General features: G+C 47.0%; 1 protein-coding gene across 2 annotated transcripts; it reads left to right on the plus strand.

Annotated features, from left to right (window-relative positions):
• Positions 1-735: 735 nt before the first annotated feature.
• LOC142567726 (uncharacterized) lies at positions 736-2,013 on the plus strand. 2 transcript variants are annotated; one of them, XR_012825226.1, is made up of 3 exons: positions 736-872; positions 975-1,022; positions 1,142-1,179. XR_012825226.1 is itself a non-coding variant. In XM_075677902.1 (3 exons), the coding sequence occupies exons 1-3, from the start codon at positions 944-946 to the stop codon at positions 2,000-2,002; spliced, it is 405 nt and encodes a 134-aa protein (XP_075534017.1). In that variant the 5' UTR covers positions 736-943; the 3' UTR covers positions 2,003-2,013. The 2 variants fall into 2 exon arrangements, 1 of the variants encoding a protein (XP_075534017.1); XM_075677902.1 differs by adding an exon at positions 1,841-2,013 and having other exon boundaries at positions 736-1,022; positions 1,142-1,305.
• Positions 2,014-21,276: the final 19,263 nt, after the last annotated feature.

Here is a 21,276-nt window from a genome sequence, read left to right on the forward strand (position 1 = left end):
AATTGGCACTATGCTTGCGATTTTCCAGATATCTGGAAGGCAGGATTCGTCAAGCGATTTTTCGAAGGTAATCTTCGAGTACGGTGCAACTGACTGAGCACAAAATTTATGAAACTTGTTTGGCAAGTCATCAGGACACCCAGCCCTAGCAATCTTCAGATTCTGCAGCAGAGACTCTATACCATTGATGCTAATGAAATCATCCATAACACTCATCACCGGCTGGAAATTCAAGGTACTCATGTCTCTGTTGCAATGCACAGCTGAAAACAGAGCTAAAATACGTATTAAAGAACTCAGCTTTTCCTACGTCATCATCAATAAAGCTGGGGCGCGATAACGGAACTCTATTCCAAACAAAGAGTGTTCCAAACTCCGGACGTCAAAATGACGCGACAGTTTCTGCGTATGGGGGCGGGAACCAGCGACGTTTTTCAATCTGCCCAATCAGCAGCCTCCATCGTTGCCGGAAGCATGTTTCGCTTGTTTTTTATTTGCAAAGGGACCGTATAGCAAGTGACATTTAGATATGAACGTCTGATAAAAGAACAATTGTGTGTCGCTGAGAGTAAAAGTGTTTTGTAATGTTTTAACGCAAGAGAAGTTGAAGCGCGCTTGAAAGTAAACACAAATATTTTAATTTTTCGAGTCATAGCCACACATGTGCCAATTCCGCATCCAGTCCATTTTGCTACGCACACTTGAGATGGCGGCTACGTGAAAACAGCTGATCGGTTCTGTGGGCCGCTCTTGGTGTATTTTTGTCCGTAACGCTGCCTGATTAGATGAAATCTCGGCGTACGAGGTACTTTCGCCCGAGAAGAATTCTGGAAGCTGTGAACATCATGAAGACTGTGAAAGCGTAGTGCTCGGTGAGTAAACACATCATTCTTTCTTGTGCTTAGTGACTGAGCAGTAGCATCTGAACATCTGCGGTGATCGCATGGTGTTCACTTTTGCTTTTATTCGCATAGGATACGGAAGAATCGATGAAGGTTGGAAGGCATCTCAACAGATAGCTGGTAAGTAAACATTTTCTATAAACGATCGCAACTATCTCCGAATGTAGGTCATATTTTAAATCGAAGGTGGTCTGTAACAGAGGCTCATTTTTTTTTCTCTGCGACACGCTGCTGCGCAGTGGTACATTCCCCCGTGCGGGCGGTACAGATACTCCGCCAACAGCCGCTGGAGGATGCGGCCTGCAGGGCAGCCGCCGAGTATGCGCGGCAGGGGCAGCTGGCTGAGGCAGCGAACGCGGAGGCCGCCAGTTTCCACCAGCTGCTGCTGCAGCAAAATAGGCAGGTACGTACAACTTGGCCAGGTCATTTTTTAAAGAGGTGATTAGTGCGCATGGTAATGTACATTGCAACCATATTACACATCAGAGGCATCTGTAGTCATTTGGCTCATTGGTTCATGCACTTTAATGTACATTACAACCATCATATTACACATCAGAGGCATCTGTAATCATTTGGCTCATTGGTTCATGCACGTTTATACATCTCCTTTGAGGTGTTCTTTAACACATAGCAACTTACAAAACATTTCCATGGTTGCATGTATCACCACAGCATGATCATCATTCGTTTAACAATTTAACTAGTCACGAATACTGTCTTCTGACAGGCAGAGGCAGCTTGGTAGGATTTGCTACGTTTCACATGTTTTAAACATAACAGACCATATACGTTTGCACGGCCATTTCTCATGTCATATGTAAATGATCTCGCTGCCCTCAAGAGTAACCTTGCTGAACCTGTAGCACTTACAAACAGTGCGAATAAACGTTTACATTGCATAACCTGCAGCGGAAGTGAGTGAATTTGTTTCGCAGCATCATCAGCAGCTGGTGGAGGAGCTGAGGGCGACCCGGGTGGTGCGGCAGCAGCTGGCAGCAGAGATGCGTGGTTTGAGAGAGGCCACCGGCCTCATCGCGACAACACTTCGCCAGCTCCTGGCTGCCCTGGCTCGCCTCCGCGAGCATCCTCAGCCATGAGGGACAGTCCCCCCCCCCCCCCCCCCACATATCATCCTTTAGTACTAATAGGTACAAGTGTTGCCCATCTTTCCGTTCAAATCACCGCTGCAGCATTTGGTGGTAGTGCCCATACGTCCTCGAAAGCTGTCGTGCCGAGTTGTAGCCAGTCTTGTGAAATTATGTGCAGGTCATGTGCGACCATGGCAGCGAAAGCTGATAGTGCTGTGATGTCACTTGAAACACAAATGCGTGTTTTTTTTTGTATGTAGCACTAAAGGATGATATGACTGCTTTCCCTACATTTCTGTACCTAATCATTTTTTTTCAATGTAATTTCTTTTCATGTGTATTGTCACTTGCAGTGCAAGTTTGCCCAAGTGAGACGTTATAAATTATATGTAGAATTTTTGCCATATTAACGTTAGGTGTTTTTCACTTGTGTTTTGCTGTTACTGATATGTTTCAATGCGCACCGTTTTTCCAAGAAAGATATACACTATGCAATCACTTTTACAGCAACTTCGACATTGTCTCGCACCCATACAGGTGCACTTAACTACAATGCTGTGATAACTGGAAATGAATTTTCATGCCATATGTATCTCATGTTTACAATGTCAAACATTTCGTGCCTACGCAATGCAAAGTAGCCGAATTGGAATTTTTTTTAACACCAAGCGCCTCTTACTTGTGATAGTTATTGTGATATTTCAGGTGTCCTTACCTATGATAGCAGTACAATCTAGTCCCCATTGTAGTTGAGCACAGTTTGTGACATACATAGTGGAGCCATCGATGTGGCCACTATTTTGACATTCGCTGCCAGGCTGCTCTTGCAGCCGTTATATGAAATACCGTTGAAGTGCCAAACGTTTTCTCACTTGTCCTTCCTTAAAAGCATGTGATGGCTGTTTTATATTGTGATCTTATTACGGCACTAGTCATTGAACTATTTCGTGCTACAAACACGCTGACTACATAATAGACATCTTTCTTGCTGTTAAGTTGCTGAATGAAGATAAATGGTTGTGTGCGAGTTCAAAAAAACATCATTATGCTCGTGTCATATTTATGCAGTTTAACATCTGCCAACGGCCCATTGGTAGTGTACTGGGTCCCATGTAGTGAACATCACACGGCTATTTTGGCGCCATGAAGTCATGCTCTGTGTGCTTGTCTGTCATTTGCTTTGATGAAAGATGGCATTGAAGATGGGTCACATGGTTTTATTTACAATGCAGATATAAATAAACAATTTTAAACAATGCAAGTGGCACTTGAAATGAATATTTACAATGTGTGTTCCTTCAATTTCAGAACTATTTACATATGTACACTCTCCCAAGGGAGAATAACGCGCTTGACATGCCAGGCGATTGTTTTCGGCATAACTTGGCCTTCTGTCAAGGAACTGTGTGGTGGCTGTGTGGCAAAATAGCGCAGGACCTACAAGGTGCGTGAGAGCAGTACACATGGTGGAGCGAGAAGTGTTGTGCTTGGCAGCAGCCCAAATAGGAAGCGAGGAGACGAAGACCAGCCTCCCATGCACAGTGCAGATAGCGGTGACAGTGTTGGTGATGACAGAAGCAACAGCAGCAGCAGCAAATCATTTGGCAAACCCCAGCTGTCCAGAGAAGTGGCTACAACATTCTGCTGATGAACACAAAGTGTTCTATCCACAGGTACTAAATGAAAGGCTCTCATGTAGTGTCACAGTGGAATGATGCAATCATCTCCGGTAGTAACAGCTCACTGGCAGAGGACACGTGAAAACGCTGGTTATGATTGAGCAGATTTGTTAAAAAAACAGCACGCTATCCACTAATTGCACACATTTCTTCACATTGGTTCCTGCTCTCTATTAGGTGTGTAGACAGCAGTAATAAACACCTGCCTGCAGTGTCAGGCACGTGTTTATTGCTGCTGTCGGTGCTGCTGTCGGTGCTGCTGTCGACGCAGCCGCCTTCGCACCCTTTTCAGGTAGTGCTGGTGCTGCTGCCGTGTCGTGCCAAATGAGCTAATAACACTATCCCGGGCAGCACAGCCTCTCAGGTACATCATGCGTGATGCCCTCACTCGGGGAACTCTCTGTGGGGAGGGGTTGCCACTTTCATCGTCACTGCTGCTGTTGCTGCTGTCTTTACTAACATCATCCAACAACACGTCACCTTCATCAAGACACAAGTTGTGCAACACTGCACATGCTGCAACGATGTTGGCAGCGCGGTCTGGCTCGTAGTGGAGGGCGCGGTACCGCTGAAGGCAGCGGAAGCGGCTCTTCAGAAGCCCAATGCACCGCTCCACTACGGACCGCATGGCAGCATGTGCAGTGTTGTACCTGCCTTCTGCAGTGTGTATGGGAGGGTGGCCTGTGACTGGGGTCAGGAGCCATGGTTCCAGGGGGTAGCCGCTGTCACCTGCAGGATCATAAAACATGGTGTGAAATCTGCACAAAGTTTAGTAGGCGAAGCATGGGTCATGTAAAATGCACTTACTACAGAAAGACTGTAATAAAGGAATATACAGGCTGAGCACCTGACGCATCTGTGATCACAGATAACAATAGCTGGGACATAGTAGCATCCCTATTTGCAGCAAGGCAGCTGTTTGTGTAGTCTTTATTCACAAATGACTATCAGTGTAAAAAAGAATGTGACAACGCGTGCACTGTACACTCACATTAAAAGTTAGTTTAAAGTACAACGCAGGTGTGTTGTCACTTTGTTTCGTGCAGATACCATTAGAAAATTTGTACATCTCGCCTATACTTAATAACCTGACTATGACATAAGGGGTTCGGGCTTCAATATTCTCCTACGGCGCTAGCACGCTTTGCTGCATGCTGCCAGAATTGCAACTGTACAAAATTTTCCCGCTGCTCACCGAGGAGGTGTTCGCCGGCCTTGGTAATATGCCCCTCCAGGAACCGACGACGCAACCACGTAGTTCTCCAGACGTGGGCGTCGTGGTCTGACCCCGGTCGCAGAGGGTCGACGGCGAGGATCCGCATGCCTGCGTCGCAGATCTGACGAGAGCGCGCACAGCAGATAAGCCACGCTTTGCTATGACGGGCAAATTAGACAAACAATTGCCGACGATTACGTTACTTCCTAATGCGAAATTTGAGCGCAGCAAATAAGCTGTTTCACCTTTTCGATAGATTGAGGCAAAGAAATCGAGCAACACATGTATGCGCTATCACAGAATTTTTTTTTTCACACGTATTCCTTTAACAAAGACTCCACTAACACTTCTTGACAGTCATGAAGGAAGCTTTGTGGTCGGAGAAATAGACTGATATATGTTCGACTTGGTACACCAATGCTTGATTCTCAAAGACGAGATCTATACAAGTGCCTCGCGAGGTTGTCACAGCCGTGGGACGCGTTACGAGCGAGAGGAACGGGATGTTCTCCCGCATAAGTGTTAGGAAATTGCTGTTTGTCTTTATGTCAAGCCGCCACCGATCTGGCTCTCTGATTGCCACCGCACAGGGCGAACGGCAGCGGCAATTTCGGCTCGGGCGGTGCACATATACAGATCCGCCGCCACCGATCTGGCTCTCTGATTGCCACCGCACAGGGGTTGCATTGGAGGAGGAGCGAAGAAAGGAATTAAGTTCGAGCCGGCGCTTTGACAACCGGAGACTCGCAGGAAGAGGGGGGAGGGGGGCGGCGTGTACACCCAGCGGCAAACGATGGGGGCAGAAGCGCGCGCAGCAAGCGGACAACACGATAAAGGGAGGAGGGAAGAGATAGCAGCGACTGACTGATGCCGCTGACGCCGATAGTGAGTCAACCCCAGCTGCGGAGTTGGTTTCAGGGACAACGAATAACCGGCGCGTCGGCAACTGAAGAGCACCCTATCCGCCACACAAGAACAGGGGGGGGACCCTTTCCTCCTCTTTCTGCATGGCGGCGACGGTGTTCTATGCAGTCACGTTATCTTGACTCTCTAGCGGCGTCAGCGGCATCCAGCGGTATCAGTCGGTCGCTGCTAGCGCTGGGGGGATGAAAGGGGGGCGGAGCTGGTTACGAGGCCGACGACGACGCCGACGCGAAACCCAGGAACGGACGCCAAAGAGCTGCGCTCTAAAATTAAGATACTTACGAACATTGTGTTGAGGGTGTAGTAGCCTTTGCGGCACATGAATGCCGCCTTCTGCTCGCCCTTCGGTGCGATGATGGCTATAAGGCTGCCGTCCACGCATCCGATGACGCCGGGAATGGAGCCGCGTCGAAGGAACCCTTCCTTCACGGCCGCCTTCTCCTCCGACGTCCTCGGGAAATGGACCCACTTGTTGCGGGCCCCGGCGTGGACGATTGCCTCCGCCACGCGTCGCACACACTTGCTGACCGCAGGCTGGGTAACGCCGAGCGTCTCCTCGCTCCCTACCGAGGCTCCCTACCGAGGTGTTGTGCCCGTTGCGAAGAATCGCAACGCACACAACACTTGCCGCTCCACCGACAGCGCTGAAGTTCTCACGCCTCCGAGTTCCTCCGCCACTTCGTCGCACAGCCACCGCACAGTTTCTTTCTTTAGGCGAAAGTGCCGCCGAAACTGATCGTCTGGCATGTCAAACGCATCCTCGGGCTCTCTCCTCCCGCGCCCGGACTGACGAGCCGCCGCCGCCGCTGCCAACGCAATCACGAAGGCCGCCATTTTTTAGAGCGCAGCTCTTTGGCGTCCGTTCCTGGGTTTCGCGTCGTCGTCGGCGTTGTCGTCGGCCTCGTAACCAGCTCCGCCCCCCTTTCATCCCCCCAGCGCTAGCAGCGACCGACTGATACCGCTGGATGCCGCTGACGCCGCTAGAGAGTCAAGATAACGTGACTGCATAGAACACCGTCGCCGCCATGCAGAAAGAGGAGGAAAGGGTCCCCCGCCCCCTGTTCTTGTGTGGCGGATAGGGTGCTCTTCAGTTGCCGACGCGCCGGTTATTTCACGTAGGCCCCGGCACGTCGACGAATACGTGACCACCTTCCCACGGCTAGACCTGGTTCTTAGCGCTGCGGAAGCGAGGGTATCATATTGTTTGTGGCGGCATCGGCGGCGTTGTCCCTGAAACCAACTCCGCAGCTGGGGTTGACTCACTATCGGCGTCAGCGGCATCAGTCAGTCGCTGCTATCTCTTCCCTCCTCCCTTTATCGTGTTGTCCGCTTGCTGCGCGCGCTTCTGCCCCCATCGTTTGCCGCTGGGTGTACACGCCGCCCCCCTCCCCCCTCTTCCTGCGAGTCTCCGGCTGTCAAAGCGCCGGCTCGAACTTAATTCCTTCGCTCCTCCTCCAATGCAACCCCTGTGCGGTAGCAATCAGAGAGCCAGATCGGTGGCGGCGGATCTGTATATGTGCACCGCCCGAGCCGAAATTGCCGCTGCCGTTCGCCACTGCGAAATTATCTGCCAGTTCTTTCTGAGCCATGAGCGAGACGACCGATGGAAGTCCTCCGTCTGCTGCTGCTGCTGCTGCTGCTGCTAAACGAGCTGCCAGAGCAGAGGCCCAGCGCTGTCGCCGTCAGAATCCAGAGGTGCGTGCCGCCGAAGCAGAAGCTTACCGTCGCCGCCGTCGAGATGATCCAGGAGTACGGGAAATATAAAAAAAAAATTCTGTGATAGCGCATACATGTGTTGCTCGATTTCTTTGCCTCAATCTATCGAAAAGGTGAAACAGCTTATTTGCTGCGCTCAAATTTCGCATTAGGAAGTAACGTAATCGTCGGTAATTTTTCTATTCCAAACGGAACGGGGCACTCACCGGTTATTCCACGAATTTGCCGGGTTTGTTCGGCATAATTTAGCATAATGAGTGCGTAAACGTCACTTTGACGTGGCAGTTTTTGTGCATTCCTGACGTCGCTTGACAGGCAGGAAAAATGGGCGCGGCCTCAAAAAATTCGACCAATGAGCGAGCGGTGTCGGCCATTTTGGAATAGAAACAGAACGGAATAGTTTTACGTTATACCGACCCTGTTACCAGACACAAGCGGTGGCATAGTCACAGTGTCTTTTCCGTTTCTCCTTGCATGTTTCCAGAATTCCTTCGGATTATCCTTTAATTTCGACTCCATTGAAATTCTATATAAATGCTTTGCAGCTGCCACTGCAACTTTCATTTTTTTCGGTAGTTTCATGCAGCTTCAACCAATGATCACGTGTCGGCTTTCCTTTATATTTACTGTAAGCTAGTTGCCTTTTGCGTGTTAGACTGCGTAACTCCCGAGTAAACCAAGGTTTACTTTTACTTCTTCTTTTCGTTATTGTCCACGCCGGAACGAAGCGCTGCCTCAGCTCAAACATCTTCTTAAATATAGGCCATAATTCAGTTACTCCAGTGTAGTCGGCATATGTTTCAAATACCGTCCGGCACTCATTGAATGCTTTATTTATCTCGCTTACATTTGCTTTTTCATAGTTATATACTCGTCTGTTTGCTGTTCCAATGCTTCTTAAATGTTCAACATTCATTTCACAAAGCACAGCATTATGATCGCTTATTCCAGGTAGCACTTGAGTAGACCGGATGAATTCAGGTTTATTTGTGAATAACAAATCTAAGATATTGTTCCCACGTGTCGGTTCCAAAACAGTTTGACGTAACGCAAAAAATTCAACCAAGGTAATCAGTTATTGACTGGACTGACCCGAAAAAGAGTGAAAGTGAGGTTGATGACTCCATTCAATATTAGGCAGATTGAAATCACTTCCAACTACCATGAAGTCTGTTTGAACTGCGTCAACTGTCACTGCCAACTGCATAAGCACATCGACGGATGAATCAGGCGGACGGTAAAATGAACACACAGTTAAATCTTTCTTATTATTGTCAGTCTGCACCCCACAGCCTCACATTCATCGGTGCCAGCATTTATCAGAGCAGAAGAAATTCTAGAATCCATAAGAATAAATACACCTGCTCTTGCTCTTACTAAATGTATTGAAATATCAAAAGTAGAAAAGAGACCGTTATATGTGGCTGTTTTAGACATTACTGGGGCGTATGACACGGTAGACCGCGCCATTTTGTGGGATATTCTGGAAGGGGAAGGCTTAGGCGACGATTGCCTACAGCTTTTGAAGAAGATTTACCTAGAAAAATCGTTTTCGTTGAATGGGAAGGGATGAGCAGCGAGGAGAAAGTTGATATGAGCTGTGGACTGAGGCAGGGGTGCCCTTTATCCACACTGCTGCTTATGATATGCATGGTGAGGATAAAAAGGGCTCTAGAGAGAAGTAATATCGGGTTTAATCGCTTATACAAACAGGCGGGTACCATAGTAGAGCAGCAGCTTCCATGTTTGTTTTATGCGGGCGACATCGTGTTGCTTGCTAACAAGCAAATTGATCTGCAACGTCTGCCAAAAGAAGGTGAGAATTTATTATTCAAGTTCAGCTTTAAAAAAATCTGGTTTCATGGTATTCAATAGAAACAGTGAACAGACAGTGTTAATACAGGGTCAGGAAATACCTCGGGTAAAAGAATTCAAATACCTTGGTGTATGAATAAACGAAGACGACATCTGGAGGTACAGGAAAAATAATAATTGCGGTAAGAAAGAAAAATGCGGCCATAATGAAGTACAGAGCGCTGCGAGGATAGGCTGTGTGGTGCGAGGTGCTCCGGGATGTGTGGAAAAGTGTAATGGTTCCAGGAATTGCATTTGGAAATGCGGTTACAAGTCAGGGCTACCATCAGGATTCGATTGCAACCAAAGGTGAGTGGGACACCTCGCACTGGGCGCTCACGCGAGCTCTACAAAGGAAGCTGTGCAGGCTGATTTGGGCTGGAGAAGTTGTTAAGTAAGGGAAGCTCAGGGTATGATCGTTTATTTAACAACGACTTAGGCATATTTAATGTTTCTCGATGGGTTTCTGGAGTGCTGAGATATTTATACAGGGAAACATTAATTCACTGCGGAGAAAAAGAACTCGGAAGCTTACCAGCAAATAACAGCAAATATGCGACGGTATATATTACCGAACGTCAAACGCAGTCACAGAGTCTGAGACAATCTCATCGATAGCGGCAATGGAAAAGATGCATGCTTTGAGCAACTACATAAGAGGAAAAAGAAAATCAGGGAAGCAGCATTTTATTACAATTCAAAGGGAAGCTCTTTGTTTTTAGAAAGGTGATCAGGATGGTCCTAGAACGCGTACTTATAAAGCGAGGTACAACAAGGAAGAAGCAGCATGTGCGTCATCATCATCATCAGCCTGGTTACGCTCACTGCAGGGCAAAGGCCTCTCCCATACTTCTCCAACTACCCCGGTCATGTACTAATTGTGGCCATCCCATGCCTGCAAACTTCTTGATTTCATCCGCCCACCTAACTTTCTGCCGCCCTCTGCTACGCTTCCCTTCCCTTGGAATCCATTCCGTAACTCTTAATGACCACAGGTTATCCTCCTCATTACATGTCCTGCCCATGCCCATTTCTTTTTCTAGATTTCAACTAAGATATCATTAACTCGCGTTTGTCCCCTCACCCAATCTGCTCTTTTCTGATCCCTTAAGGTTACACCTATCATTCTTCTTTCCATAGCCCGTTGCGTCGTCCTCAATTTAAGTAGAATCCTTTTCGTAAGCCTCCAGGTTTCTGCCCCGTACGTGAGTACTGGTAAGACACAGCTGTTATAAACTTTTCTCTTGAGGGATAATGGCAACCTGCTGTTCATGATCTGAGAATGCCTGCCAAACGCACCCCAGCCCATTCTTATTCTTCGGCATATTTCAGTCTCATGATCCAGATCCGCATGCGCATGCTACGGTGTAACTACGAAAACGATGGAACACGTTTTATTACAATGTGAAGATATCTGCCCAGCGGTTGATTTCGACTCCTCTGGCTTCCTTGAAGCCCTTAGGTTCAGTGATAGCAGGAAAAACTAACCATGTCCGCTATACGAATTAGTAGAGAAGATTGGAAGTTTGCTTGCTGAAAAGTGGGGAGATCGCAGACAACGGAGGCGTACAAAAACAAAGTTCCCAATTGTGGTTAAGCAAGCTTGATGCTGGGAATGGCTCTTTTTTGTTTCTTGCTTTTTATTTTATTTTTTAATGTAGGCGGGGCATCGGGCAAAATAACAAGAGCCTGGTGGCGCAACCAACAGCCCCGTTTTAAAGGCGACGCGCATCCATGCCAGCGCTGCTACATTGCCCGGCGCGCGATTGCCTTCTCCCCCTATTTCACTAACGGGACATGTACGCTTACGCGTAAAATAAATTACGGACGGTGCGATAAGAGAAGAAAGGTGAAAGTTACACAATTCTCAGGCGCTGTGGGAATCGGTGTTATGCGAAGCATAACACCGATTGTGGGGTATTTCAAAACAAGCTAGCAGTTGTGTGTGAGACGCGGGCCTTTGTGTGAGGACAGGAACAGGATGCCAGCAATGATATGACGTTTTCACTCCGACGAAAAAACGTAACAAGCTTTTTCGTGGGCAATGTGCGCCGATCCTTAACAAGATGCAGTCTATTAGCGCGTCTCAAAGCGTCAGCTGCTACGACGCCAGAATTGTAAAATCTGACTGCTCGAGACGCACTCGGAGGACTGTGGTGACTGTTGTGGTCGAACGGAAAGGTGCGCTTGCTGTGGCCTCGTTTACATCAAACCGATACGAGCGGGTTGACCGAGCCCGACGTGGCCGCCTTTACATGAATTCGCTTCTGACGAGTCTGGGCGGTACACTGTGTCGAGCCGAGACACAAACGCGCTAGAATTGAGCTTCCGGTGCCCTCTGCAACAGTTGTATTTCGTGGGTATTGTCGTGAGCTTGCACTGCTGATGCACACTGATGCGCTTTGACTTTCCCTGGTGCCATTCCCGGCGCAGAAGTGGCGCTGCGCCAGCGCCGACCCATCCGCGCGTACGTGCACGCTGCAAACGGCAGCCTTCCCCGTCTGCAGTCGGGCTTCCGGCCTGCGTTTCCAGACTGACGAGCCGACTCGACCCGCTTCTGTCGCGTTCACGTCAACGCTGTGTGTGTGACGTGATGGTCTCCAGGTGCTATAATAGTTTGCGCTGGCACGCGAGAAACATGCGTGCGATACAGGCTGCATGGTGCCCCCGAATGTACTTCTCGATGTGATTGTGTTGTTGGTACCGACGTCAGAAACATGTACAAACGCTTATGTAGCGCTTGAAATAACAGGACACGTTTCTTAAGTATTGCCGACGCTGAAACACGGAACTGCATTCTGCTGCGCACGATAAGCTTTGCACGCGGAGCACGTGCCGGTGCCTCAGCACGCCTTTGGCTTCGCGGCGAGTCGATTTTTTGTGGTGCAGCCGGGGGAGCCGTTGTTGCAAGGAACGACTTCCTCAGCCAGCGTAACTACCTACTCAATAATTCTCAGCCATTCGCTTCAGGCAGCTGCAGAATTTTTCTTTCAATCTAGGCAAAGCAACATATGTGGATAATCTCGCCACGGTCATATTAGCGGTCAATAATTGTCGTGGTCCCCTAGATACGATAACTTTTAAGGTTCTCAATTACAACCTTCTCACCTGACAGGAAGTCCAGTAGTAAAAGACATTCCTTAAATATGTGCCGCCGTTCTTTTTCTTCGTTTTTACGAAAAGCACCTTTTCCGATTTTTCAGAAATGCGAAAATATTTGGTATTGGATTTAACATTCAAAGGCCGTTTTCTTCGCATATTCGTATTCGATTAATTTCGGCAATTTTTGCTTTTGGAACAGCCCTATCGTATTAACTAATCCACGTTGTTTTCTTTTCTCAGCCCCTTCGGAAACAGCTGCAGTAAACACAACCGCGACATTGAGACGCCGTTCGAATGCTAGGCCGACAACTGGTGGCACAGAGAGAAGCGGTTAACTCACTGGTCGCCCACTTTGACTTGGTGAGCGAGGATTATCCGCCGGATTAATTGGCTTAGCTAGCGCCGCCGTTGATCGTTCGCCTACTGACCGGTCTGACAGGCTGGAAGCAGTTCCCGCCGTAGTTCGGCATACCATGTGCTGCAGCTATAATGAGACAAGCAGGAGCCACAGGGACGGCTCGGTTGGCAACAACAAGCTGCAGACATTCTGTTGCAATGCGCCACTGCGTTTTTAAGCGAATAGCTTTTTTGTACTGCGATAGCAGCGGCGCCGTTGGCGTCGTCGTGCTATGCCGCTATCGACGGCGCATAGGCCGCACCGGATTGCGAGGGCTTCTCCCGGCGTTGGGCGCAGCACCGTGCGTTACTCGCCCGCGTGCTGTACGGACGAGCAGTGAATGTGGTCATCTGAAATTTCACCGACTAAAGCAGGCTATACCGGCCTTGAAACAATTGTGAGGATGAGACTGATTTCGAGAAATGCGCTGTCAAACTTGCGGTAAAGGTGCACTGTTACTTCACTTGATTTTTAAGGAAACGCTATTTTATGGATTGAAGCACAAAACTAACTTTAGAGAGATACAGGGCTCTTTACTAGAAAAACAGAATTTTGCCGGCGCGTATATAACCGCTGGCATGCTACTCTGTATAGGGATGGGCAGTGGGATTAAAAGATTCCAGAAAAAAAGTGGGAGAAAAAGAGGATAAAAATAAATATGAGATGTCGGAGTGGACCTGACACTAATATTTACAGGTGACATGGCGGGTAAATTTAGGCTTGTGTATATGAAGAGTGCAATTTTTAAAGCTTTCCTATGAGACCAATTTCTGATAGGTATTTGAACAATAAATCCAAAACCCGTCGCTGTTTTGAAGGGCTGGGTATTGGACCTAAGATTCTCGGTAACGTTAACAGTTCGTTGCAAAACATCTCCATTTGTTACTCAAAAAATTGTCTCTCGTCGCGGTACGCGGGGCATTCTAGTAATACGTGCTCAATTATCTCTAAGTTGCGACAGTTATCACAGTATGGGTTAGTGGTAAGCCCTATGCGGTACAGACAATTAATTGTTCGTGTATGCCACGTTCAGTCGAAGACGATGGTACAATGTCTCTAAGTGTCGAAGGAGTGGTCGTGGAATTTTCGGTCTGATTTCTGGGTCAATGTAACGCAGGAAGTTATCTTGGTAAAGCGGCGGATTCCAGATGCGGTCTTCTTCTTGATAAGCATATTTTTTGCCATGTTTGAAGCGTCGGCTTTTGTAAAAAAATTTCTTTTGAACTTGCGGTATTGGAGTCCATTTCTCGCAGCTTCATCCGCTCTTTCATTTCCCGAAATGCCGGCATGGCCAGGTATCCACTGTAACTTTAAGCAATGCCCAGCAATCTTAGCGCTGTGGTGAAGATAAGCAATGTCAAATGCTGCAGGTTGATTATTGCAACGATTGTGCCTGTTCCACATACTTTGTAGGGCTGCTTTTGAATCTTCGACCCCTTCGGAAGCATTATGCAAAAAAGAAGTGAGGCGTGCAGACAGGACACAAGAGTAGAGAGGTGTACAACACGAACGCCGTCGGAAGGCCAAGACATACGCGAAGGCAGTTGTTTCGTGCTGCCTCAAGTTTTCTCTTGCTTGTGGGAGACATTTTCTGCAGGATCGGGAGGTAATAACGTATATAGTGTTCCGTCGACGTAGTCCTTATGGAGGAGCACCATTGATCGACAGTTGCTGCCCCACTGTGATCCGGCTAAAGATCGGAATACGTGCGACGCCGAAGAAATCTTCTCACTCAGTTTTTCTTTACTTGGGGCGACCAGGTAAGGTTCCTATCGATCGTCACTCCAAGAAACCTTTGCGTCTTGACGTATGGAAGGGCACGGGCACCTAACACTAGTGGGTATTTTTCCATACACCTTCGCGTGAAAGCCATGGCAATGCTTTTGTCGGGGGACAATTGCAGACTCCTTGGATTTAGGTAGGCCGATATATTTGCCAGCGCTCTCTGGAGACGTTGTTGGGTGGTACTGCGGGAACGCGCTGCACTCCAAATGCAGATGTCGTCCGCATACAGTGTGATTTTGACGCCGCGGGTCAGGTTTCTTCTCAGATGGATGAGGACTAAATTAAATAATACCGGGCTTAACACAGCTCCTTGTGACACTCCCTTCTCGACGGCATAAAGCGCTGTGGGGCCATCCGGGGTACACATGAAAAGTTTGCGTCGTTGAAGATAGTCTTCAATCCATGCGTAAAGCCGTCCTCCAAGACCAAGGGTTTCCAAAGCGTCAAGTATTGCTTTATGAGAGACCGAATCATATGCTGCCTTAATGTCTAAAAATGATGCAGTAGGTATGTTTCCAGAGACCAATTCCTCTTCAATTGATGAGACCAAGGCAATGACATTATCAATTGCGGATTTTGCCGGAAGCCATTCGTTTCCTCCGGGTAAACTTTTGTAGTTTCCAGAAACCAATTTAGTCGTTTGTAGATCATTTTTTTCGAATAGCCTCCCTACGCAGCTAAGCAGAGATATGGGTCTGAAGGAGGCGTAATTTGTTGGCTGCTTCCCTGACTTCAATATCGGAATAACTTTCGCAAGATGTGTGGCATAGATATGCGAGCGCTTCATAACTTACACCGTCATGGCGAGGTGATGATCGCTTGTTTACGTCGCCGATTGCTGCCGTGAGCTCTTCGATGGTGAATGGTAGTTCTAAGTCAGGCAGGGTAGCTCGAGGTGGACTAGGCTGATGACTTGCAATTCGCCGGAAAGGTTGTGCCCTGTTGGAAAGGAGCCTGCAGTACTGCTCTGCCACCTCTTTCAGGGATGCGCGCTCATGTAATGAGAGTGCGATAAAAGGATAAAGCTGTTGCGTCTCTTTGCGAATGCCTCTGACGACTCGCCAGATTTTGCTCAGCGGTTATCGTATGTCCAGGGTCCCACAAAAGTCCCTCCACCTTTTTCGGTCCAGTTTGGTTAGGTAACGTCGTATATGTCTTTGTGCCCGTCGACAAGTTCTGAGGTCTTCGATACTCTTAGTACGTAGAGCCTTCCTTTCGGCGCGCCGTCGAATGGCACATAACCTTTCAAATTCCCCGTCGTTAGTTGGTACATTACAATGCTTAGTGGCAGAGCGGGTACTTTGAGGCAATGAGCTATTGTCAGTATTAATTCTGCATTCGTAATCGATGCTGTGATCCCTTTGTCTACGGATGCTGTGAAAGCTTCCCAATCTACCGACTTCAGTTTCACTTTTCTGGGCGACGTCCGAAAATGAAGGGCAGAGATTAGGATCGGGTAGTGATCACTACCTCGAGTCTCGAAATCTGTACACCATCCGAACATAGGGGCCACTTGACTTGATACGAATGTGACGTCAATGTAGCTAACAGTCTTCGGATTTTTCAGGTATCTTATGCTGCCATCGTTCAAGGGCTGTATATTGTATTTTGCAAGAAGCTTCGCCAGCTTAGCACCCCGAGCACATGTATGTGAACTGCCCCAGATCTCGTTATGTGCGTTGAAATCGCCACAAATAATATGTGGAGACTGAGTGTTTGTCAACAAGTTTTCCAATTTTGTCACGTCGAAAGGTGATCCTGGTGCCAAGTAGACGCCGATCAGGGTAAACACTTTGGATGCAATCACTGTGGTTGCGCAAATATATTCGTTCTTGCCATGTGGTGCTACGTCTATCGCAGAGGCAGGTATGTCGTTGCGAAATCCAACGAGCAGTCGGTTAATTCCATTTTGTCGCCTTGAATGATGAAAATAATAACCCTTTATCCTAAACTGCTCGTCGACGCGAGACTCGGAAATGGCCATAAGAGGGAATCGGTACACACGCGCAAGATGCTTAAAGTCTGCTAGCTTAGAGCGCAAGCTGCCCTCGGCTGGCGCTCGGCTAACTTGAAGGGCAATGCGTTTCGTTGGGCACCTTGAAAATTATTATCTCGAAACTGACGTAGTCCCGAGAACTTATTCTGTCGATATGCAATGCATGCAATGCTGTAATGAAAATTTTAATTAGCCTAATTGTATAAATTACTTAATTTCGATTTCTAGTGGAAGTAATAGCCGCCTTATAGTATAATTAAGATCAAGGTTTAGAATTGTGCAGTCTGCCACAGGCACTTCTTCTTCTTTTTTTTTTTTTTTGCTGCAATAGAAAAACACCCTGTATATTGCAACACGTAATCCGCCATGGAAACAAAACGCGGCCTCGTGCCTAGATAAATATGTTGCCCCATGAAATGCAAACACGTGTAAACTACCTTTCCGCGTGCATATGAAACAACAGGAATAAGAAATTGCCTTCTCTTCCTTGCAATTTATTAGTATTGCGATAACAATAGCTCTCTCACGCATAATTCTGCTTACAACTGCTTACCGATGGAACACTACAAGCCCCTAATTTTGCTCAATGCTTGCTACTATATAGGCACACATTAGTCGAATTCAGATACCTCACAGGTTCCCACCGGAACAATGATACACCGCTACACATACACCGCTATCGTTTCCGCCAGCTACCGGCTGGTTTACGTGCAATATGTAAGCCGCACAATGCGGGCAACTGGCGCAGCTTAGCGAGAATATTTATTTATTTACTTACATACCTAAAGCGCCCAATGTTGGGCATTATAGTAGGGGGACGGAATATACAAATGATGGAAATACCGGTGATTGATCGTACAAAAGGATACATCTAATATATAATACAACAAAATATTGGTCTTGAAAAATGCAGTACTTAGTACAACATTACACCTAAGGTTAATATGAAATACAATATCAGTACAGTTTAGTATATAGTACAGTGCAACGATATTAATAATAATAATAATAATAATAATAATAATAATAATAATAATAATAATAATAATAATAATAATAATAATGTAATGACAAAAAACAGCGATTAAGGCAAAAGGCCGTGGACAGGAAAGGTTAATCTCCTACTCTGTCCGAAGCAAAACACTTATTTGAACTAAACATATAAATGTTTCGACAACAAATTTTCACACACACATGGCGTTGCTGTGACAATTTCGGGCGGCAGTTTATTCCAATCATGTACAGTTTTTGGAAAGAAGGAATGCTTATATAGTTTGATACTGCATTTGTACTATTGTACTTTTAGCGGATGATCTGTTCTGGGTGATATGTAATTTGGCTTCTTCATGTATGTGTCCCTGCACCAACCAGTCTTGCCTGTGTAAATATTGAATAAAAGTTTAAGTCGCAAATATTTCCGTCGGTTCTCGAGAAGTGGCCATCCCAATTTAGCACGTATTTGTGATGAGCTCCGAGTGAAATCATAGTTGGCGGTAACGAACCGGGCGGCGCGTTTTTATATTCGTTCCAGTTGATTAATGGCTGTGTTTGTCTCTGGGTCCCAGGCAGAGCTGCCGTACTCTAACATCGGACGAACGTTTGTTAAATAAAGCGTTTCTTTACCTTATGGAGGGCATCCAGAAATTACGTTTTAGAAAATTTAACATACGACTAGCCTTAGACGCCGCGCTCTCTATATGGTCATTCCAAGAAAGATTATTTTTAAACACAACGCCTAATTACTTGTACCTACTTACCTCGATCAGTGGTTCAGTGCTTAGAAAGTAGTTTTCAACAAGCGACACCCTTTTGTTAGTGAAGCGAATGACATTGCACTTGGCGGAGTTTAATTTCATGCTCCAGCTGTCGAACCACGTGGACACTGTTATAAGGTCATTTTGTAAGATATTTGAATCGGCAGAGGACGTAATGGCGCGATATATGCAACAATCATCAGCACACAGGCGTATGTGACTGGAAAGGTGCATTCCTATGTCATTTATGAATATCAGAAATAACAGGGGGCCCAACACGGACCCCTGTGGAACGCCCAATAAGACTTCAGTCTCTGATGAGGTCAGTCCCTCAAGGACAACACACTGCTTTCTACCAGTTAAATACGCCTCGAGCCATTTCATCAGTGATGCTGGAATATTGATGGCAGGCAGTTTCGTCAGTAGAAGCTTATGTGCAACAGAATCAAAAGCTTTCTGAAAATCCAGAAATACGCAGTCAAACTGGTGCCCGTTATTCATTGATGATGCGACATAAAGGGTGAATTCGATGAGCTGAGTGTCGTACGCCGGCGAGCGCCGAGAAAACGGTGTGTAGCCACATATAGGGCTATGTTATTAATTTGTAACAAATTAAAATTGCAATTTCTCTTCCGATCAAGCGAAGAGCTTAGGAAGAAATCGCCATGGGAGAGTAACACTTCACCGGCGATCCCATGAAGCGCTGTTAAATTAAACGGTGTACAAGAAACGAAGCAGAAATTAACAACAGCGTAGAAACGTGTTGCTCGCCTGGCGCTTCTTCTTTAACCAGCGAAAGCAACTAGAACACAAGGATAGGTCGTTCAAAGGGGCCTGCTGCACGTGCCTATGTCTGCGCACCTCCGCAAAATTTACATATGTCCCTCCGTTGGGATGACTGAACATGTGTCGCAGGTTATAGCGGCGACGGTTAAACGGTACAGCATCTGTTAGTGTTTCATTCTGGAGTCATTGTACAAGTTCCTTGCAGTGTAATAAGATTGGGCCACTAGAAGATCTCTTGGTTAATCATATGATTTAAGGCGTGAACGATTCCGTATCATGAGTTATCTGAATTAGTTACCCTGCTACTAATGGTGCACAAGTAACAATCTGTCCAATTAAATGAGCGAAGTTTCTGGCATTCATCAGAATCGCTATGTTTAAATTAGATTTAAGAGAACTTCTTGCTGCTCAAGTTGGTATTCATTCGTTATACCTATTTTTGCGCAGGCGCTGGCCAGTGTCATTTGCCCGAAGACCGCCGTCTTTCCGCCGGCTTGACTGGGCGCAAGTGGCAAAGAATGCTCCACTATCCAGTAGCCCGAGCTCACGTACCCGATGCGTTGCGCCGCAGAATTGTCGGCTGCAGCTCTATCAACACTCCACGAAATAATTGCACGAATGTGCGGGCTAAAAATTTTTATTCGCAAAATGGTCGCTAAACTACTCGCCTTAGCGGAACGTTTCATGTGGGGTGCGCTCGTGCCGTGTGTTCATGCTGGGAGCAGGCGTCGCTAAACACAGTGAGGCGTTGTAAGGCGTTGAGGCTCTTGGTCCCTCCTCCGTTCAGAACGCGCAGCGAACAAAGTCAGCAGCAAGAGCGCGTTCAACCAGCGCTCCCGGCGCTCGCGTTTACGGCGGAGCGTTCACTGAGAGCGACGTTGCATAAGTGCGGCCGTCAAAAGTCGCGAATGCGCTTCTCTGCATCGTCTTCAGACTCGGTGCGGCCGAAGAGTTTGGCGGCGTATGACTCGACAGGCTGTATATAGTCGCGGGCGCCGCGATGTTCCCCTCTCCCACTCGCTCCGATGAAGCCGCTACGAAACCGCCGTTATGTTTCACGCTTTCCTTCCTACCCTGGAAAGTTTCAGAAAGCTGTTGTTGTTGTGTGACTTCATGTCACAAGTACAGTGTCTGTGTCAGCTGCACAGAATTTTACAAAAATAACGTGAATTTTGTAACGATATTTCCCGATATTCTATGAAGATATGTGTCTTTGTGATTACTAGGATCTCGGTAGCGTGAAAAGTATGGCAGATAAGTAGTAACCATATCCTTAATAATTCCTTAGTCAGTACTTATAGAGGAAGCATTCAATTCCAAGAATTGAGGACTCAAAGTCATATTAGTAACTCAACAAAAGCTTCTTAAACAAAATGATTTTGGGTGCTACAACCTACAGTACTTTGGCACTGCGAGCGGCGCCCAGTATGGCAGCAGCGAAATAAATATAAAACAGTGGACCAGTGACGTTGATCCCTCAACCCTCTCCTTTGCGAGTGTAGACCAACAGGTTTCGCTGGCGCGGGCTTCATCGCGGTCTTCTTCTTTTTTATGGTGACGCCAAGAATCGACACGAAGCGTGCTGTATTGTGTTCCCAATCTTTTGGTAGTACCGTAGCTCGGATAATCACGTTTGTCCATATAGCAGCAAATAAAAACAAGGCTTTATTGATTAGAATGAAGAGAACTCGTAATCGTCATAGCATTGGCGCCCGCGCAGCAGGGACGCAGGTGGCATTTTCCGTTGTTTTAATATGGTGGGGAGATCAGCCTCATTGAGACACAATTTAATTTTCGTTTTCGTTCAGGGCGGTCCACAGCCAAAATACTGCGGGCCATAGTACCTACGGCGATTTTTGTGAAGTTGTTGTTGGGCAAGATATGAATGCCGACCTTCAATTCCGCAAATGCAATGTTGCCGCTAAAATTGGTTATTAGAACTTCACATAATTTTTCTTTAATTGTGACGTGAGCCGTTTTTGCCACGATGCCGCATTTGTATTGGTCGCCAAGCCTTACAGTCTGACAGAAGATGTGCACGTGCGCTTATCACAAGTTATCAGTGCAGCACCCT

Source organism: Dermacentor variabilis, unplaced genomic scaffold, assembly GCF_050947875.1.
Source record: "Dermacentor variabilis isolate Ectoservices unplaced genomic scaffold, ASM5094787v1 scaffold_14, whole genome shotgun sequence".
Classification (NCBI taxonomy): domain Eukaryota; kingdom Metazoa; phylum Arthropoda; class Arachnida; order Ixodida; family Ixodidae; genus Dermacentor; species Dermacentor variabilis.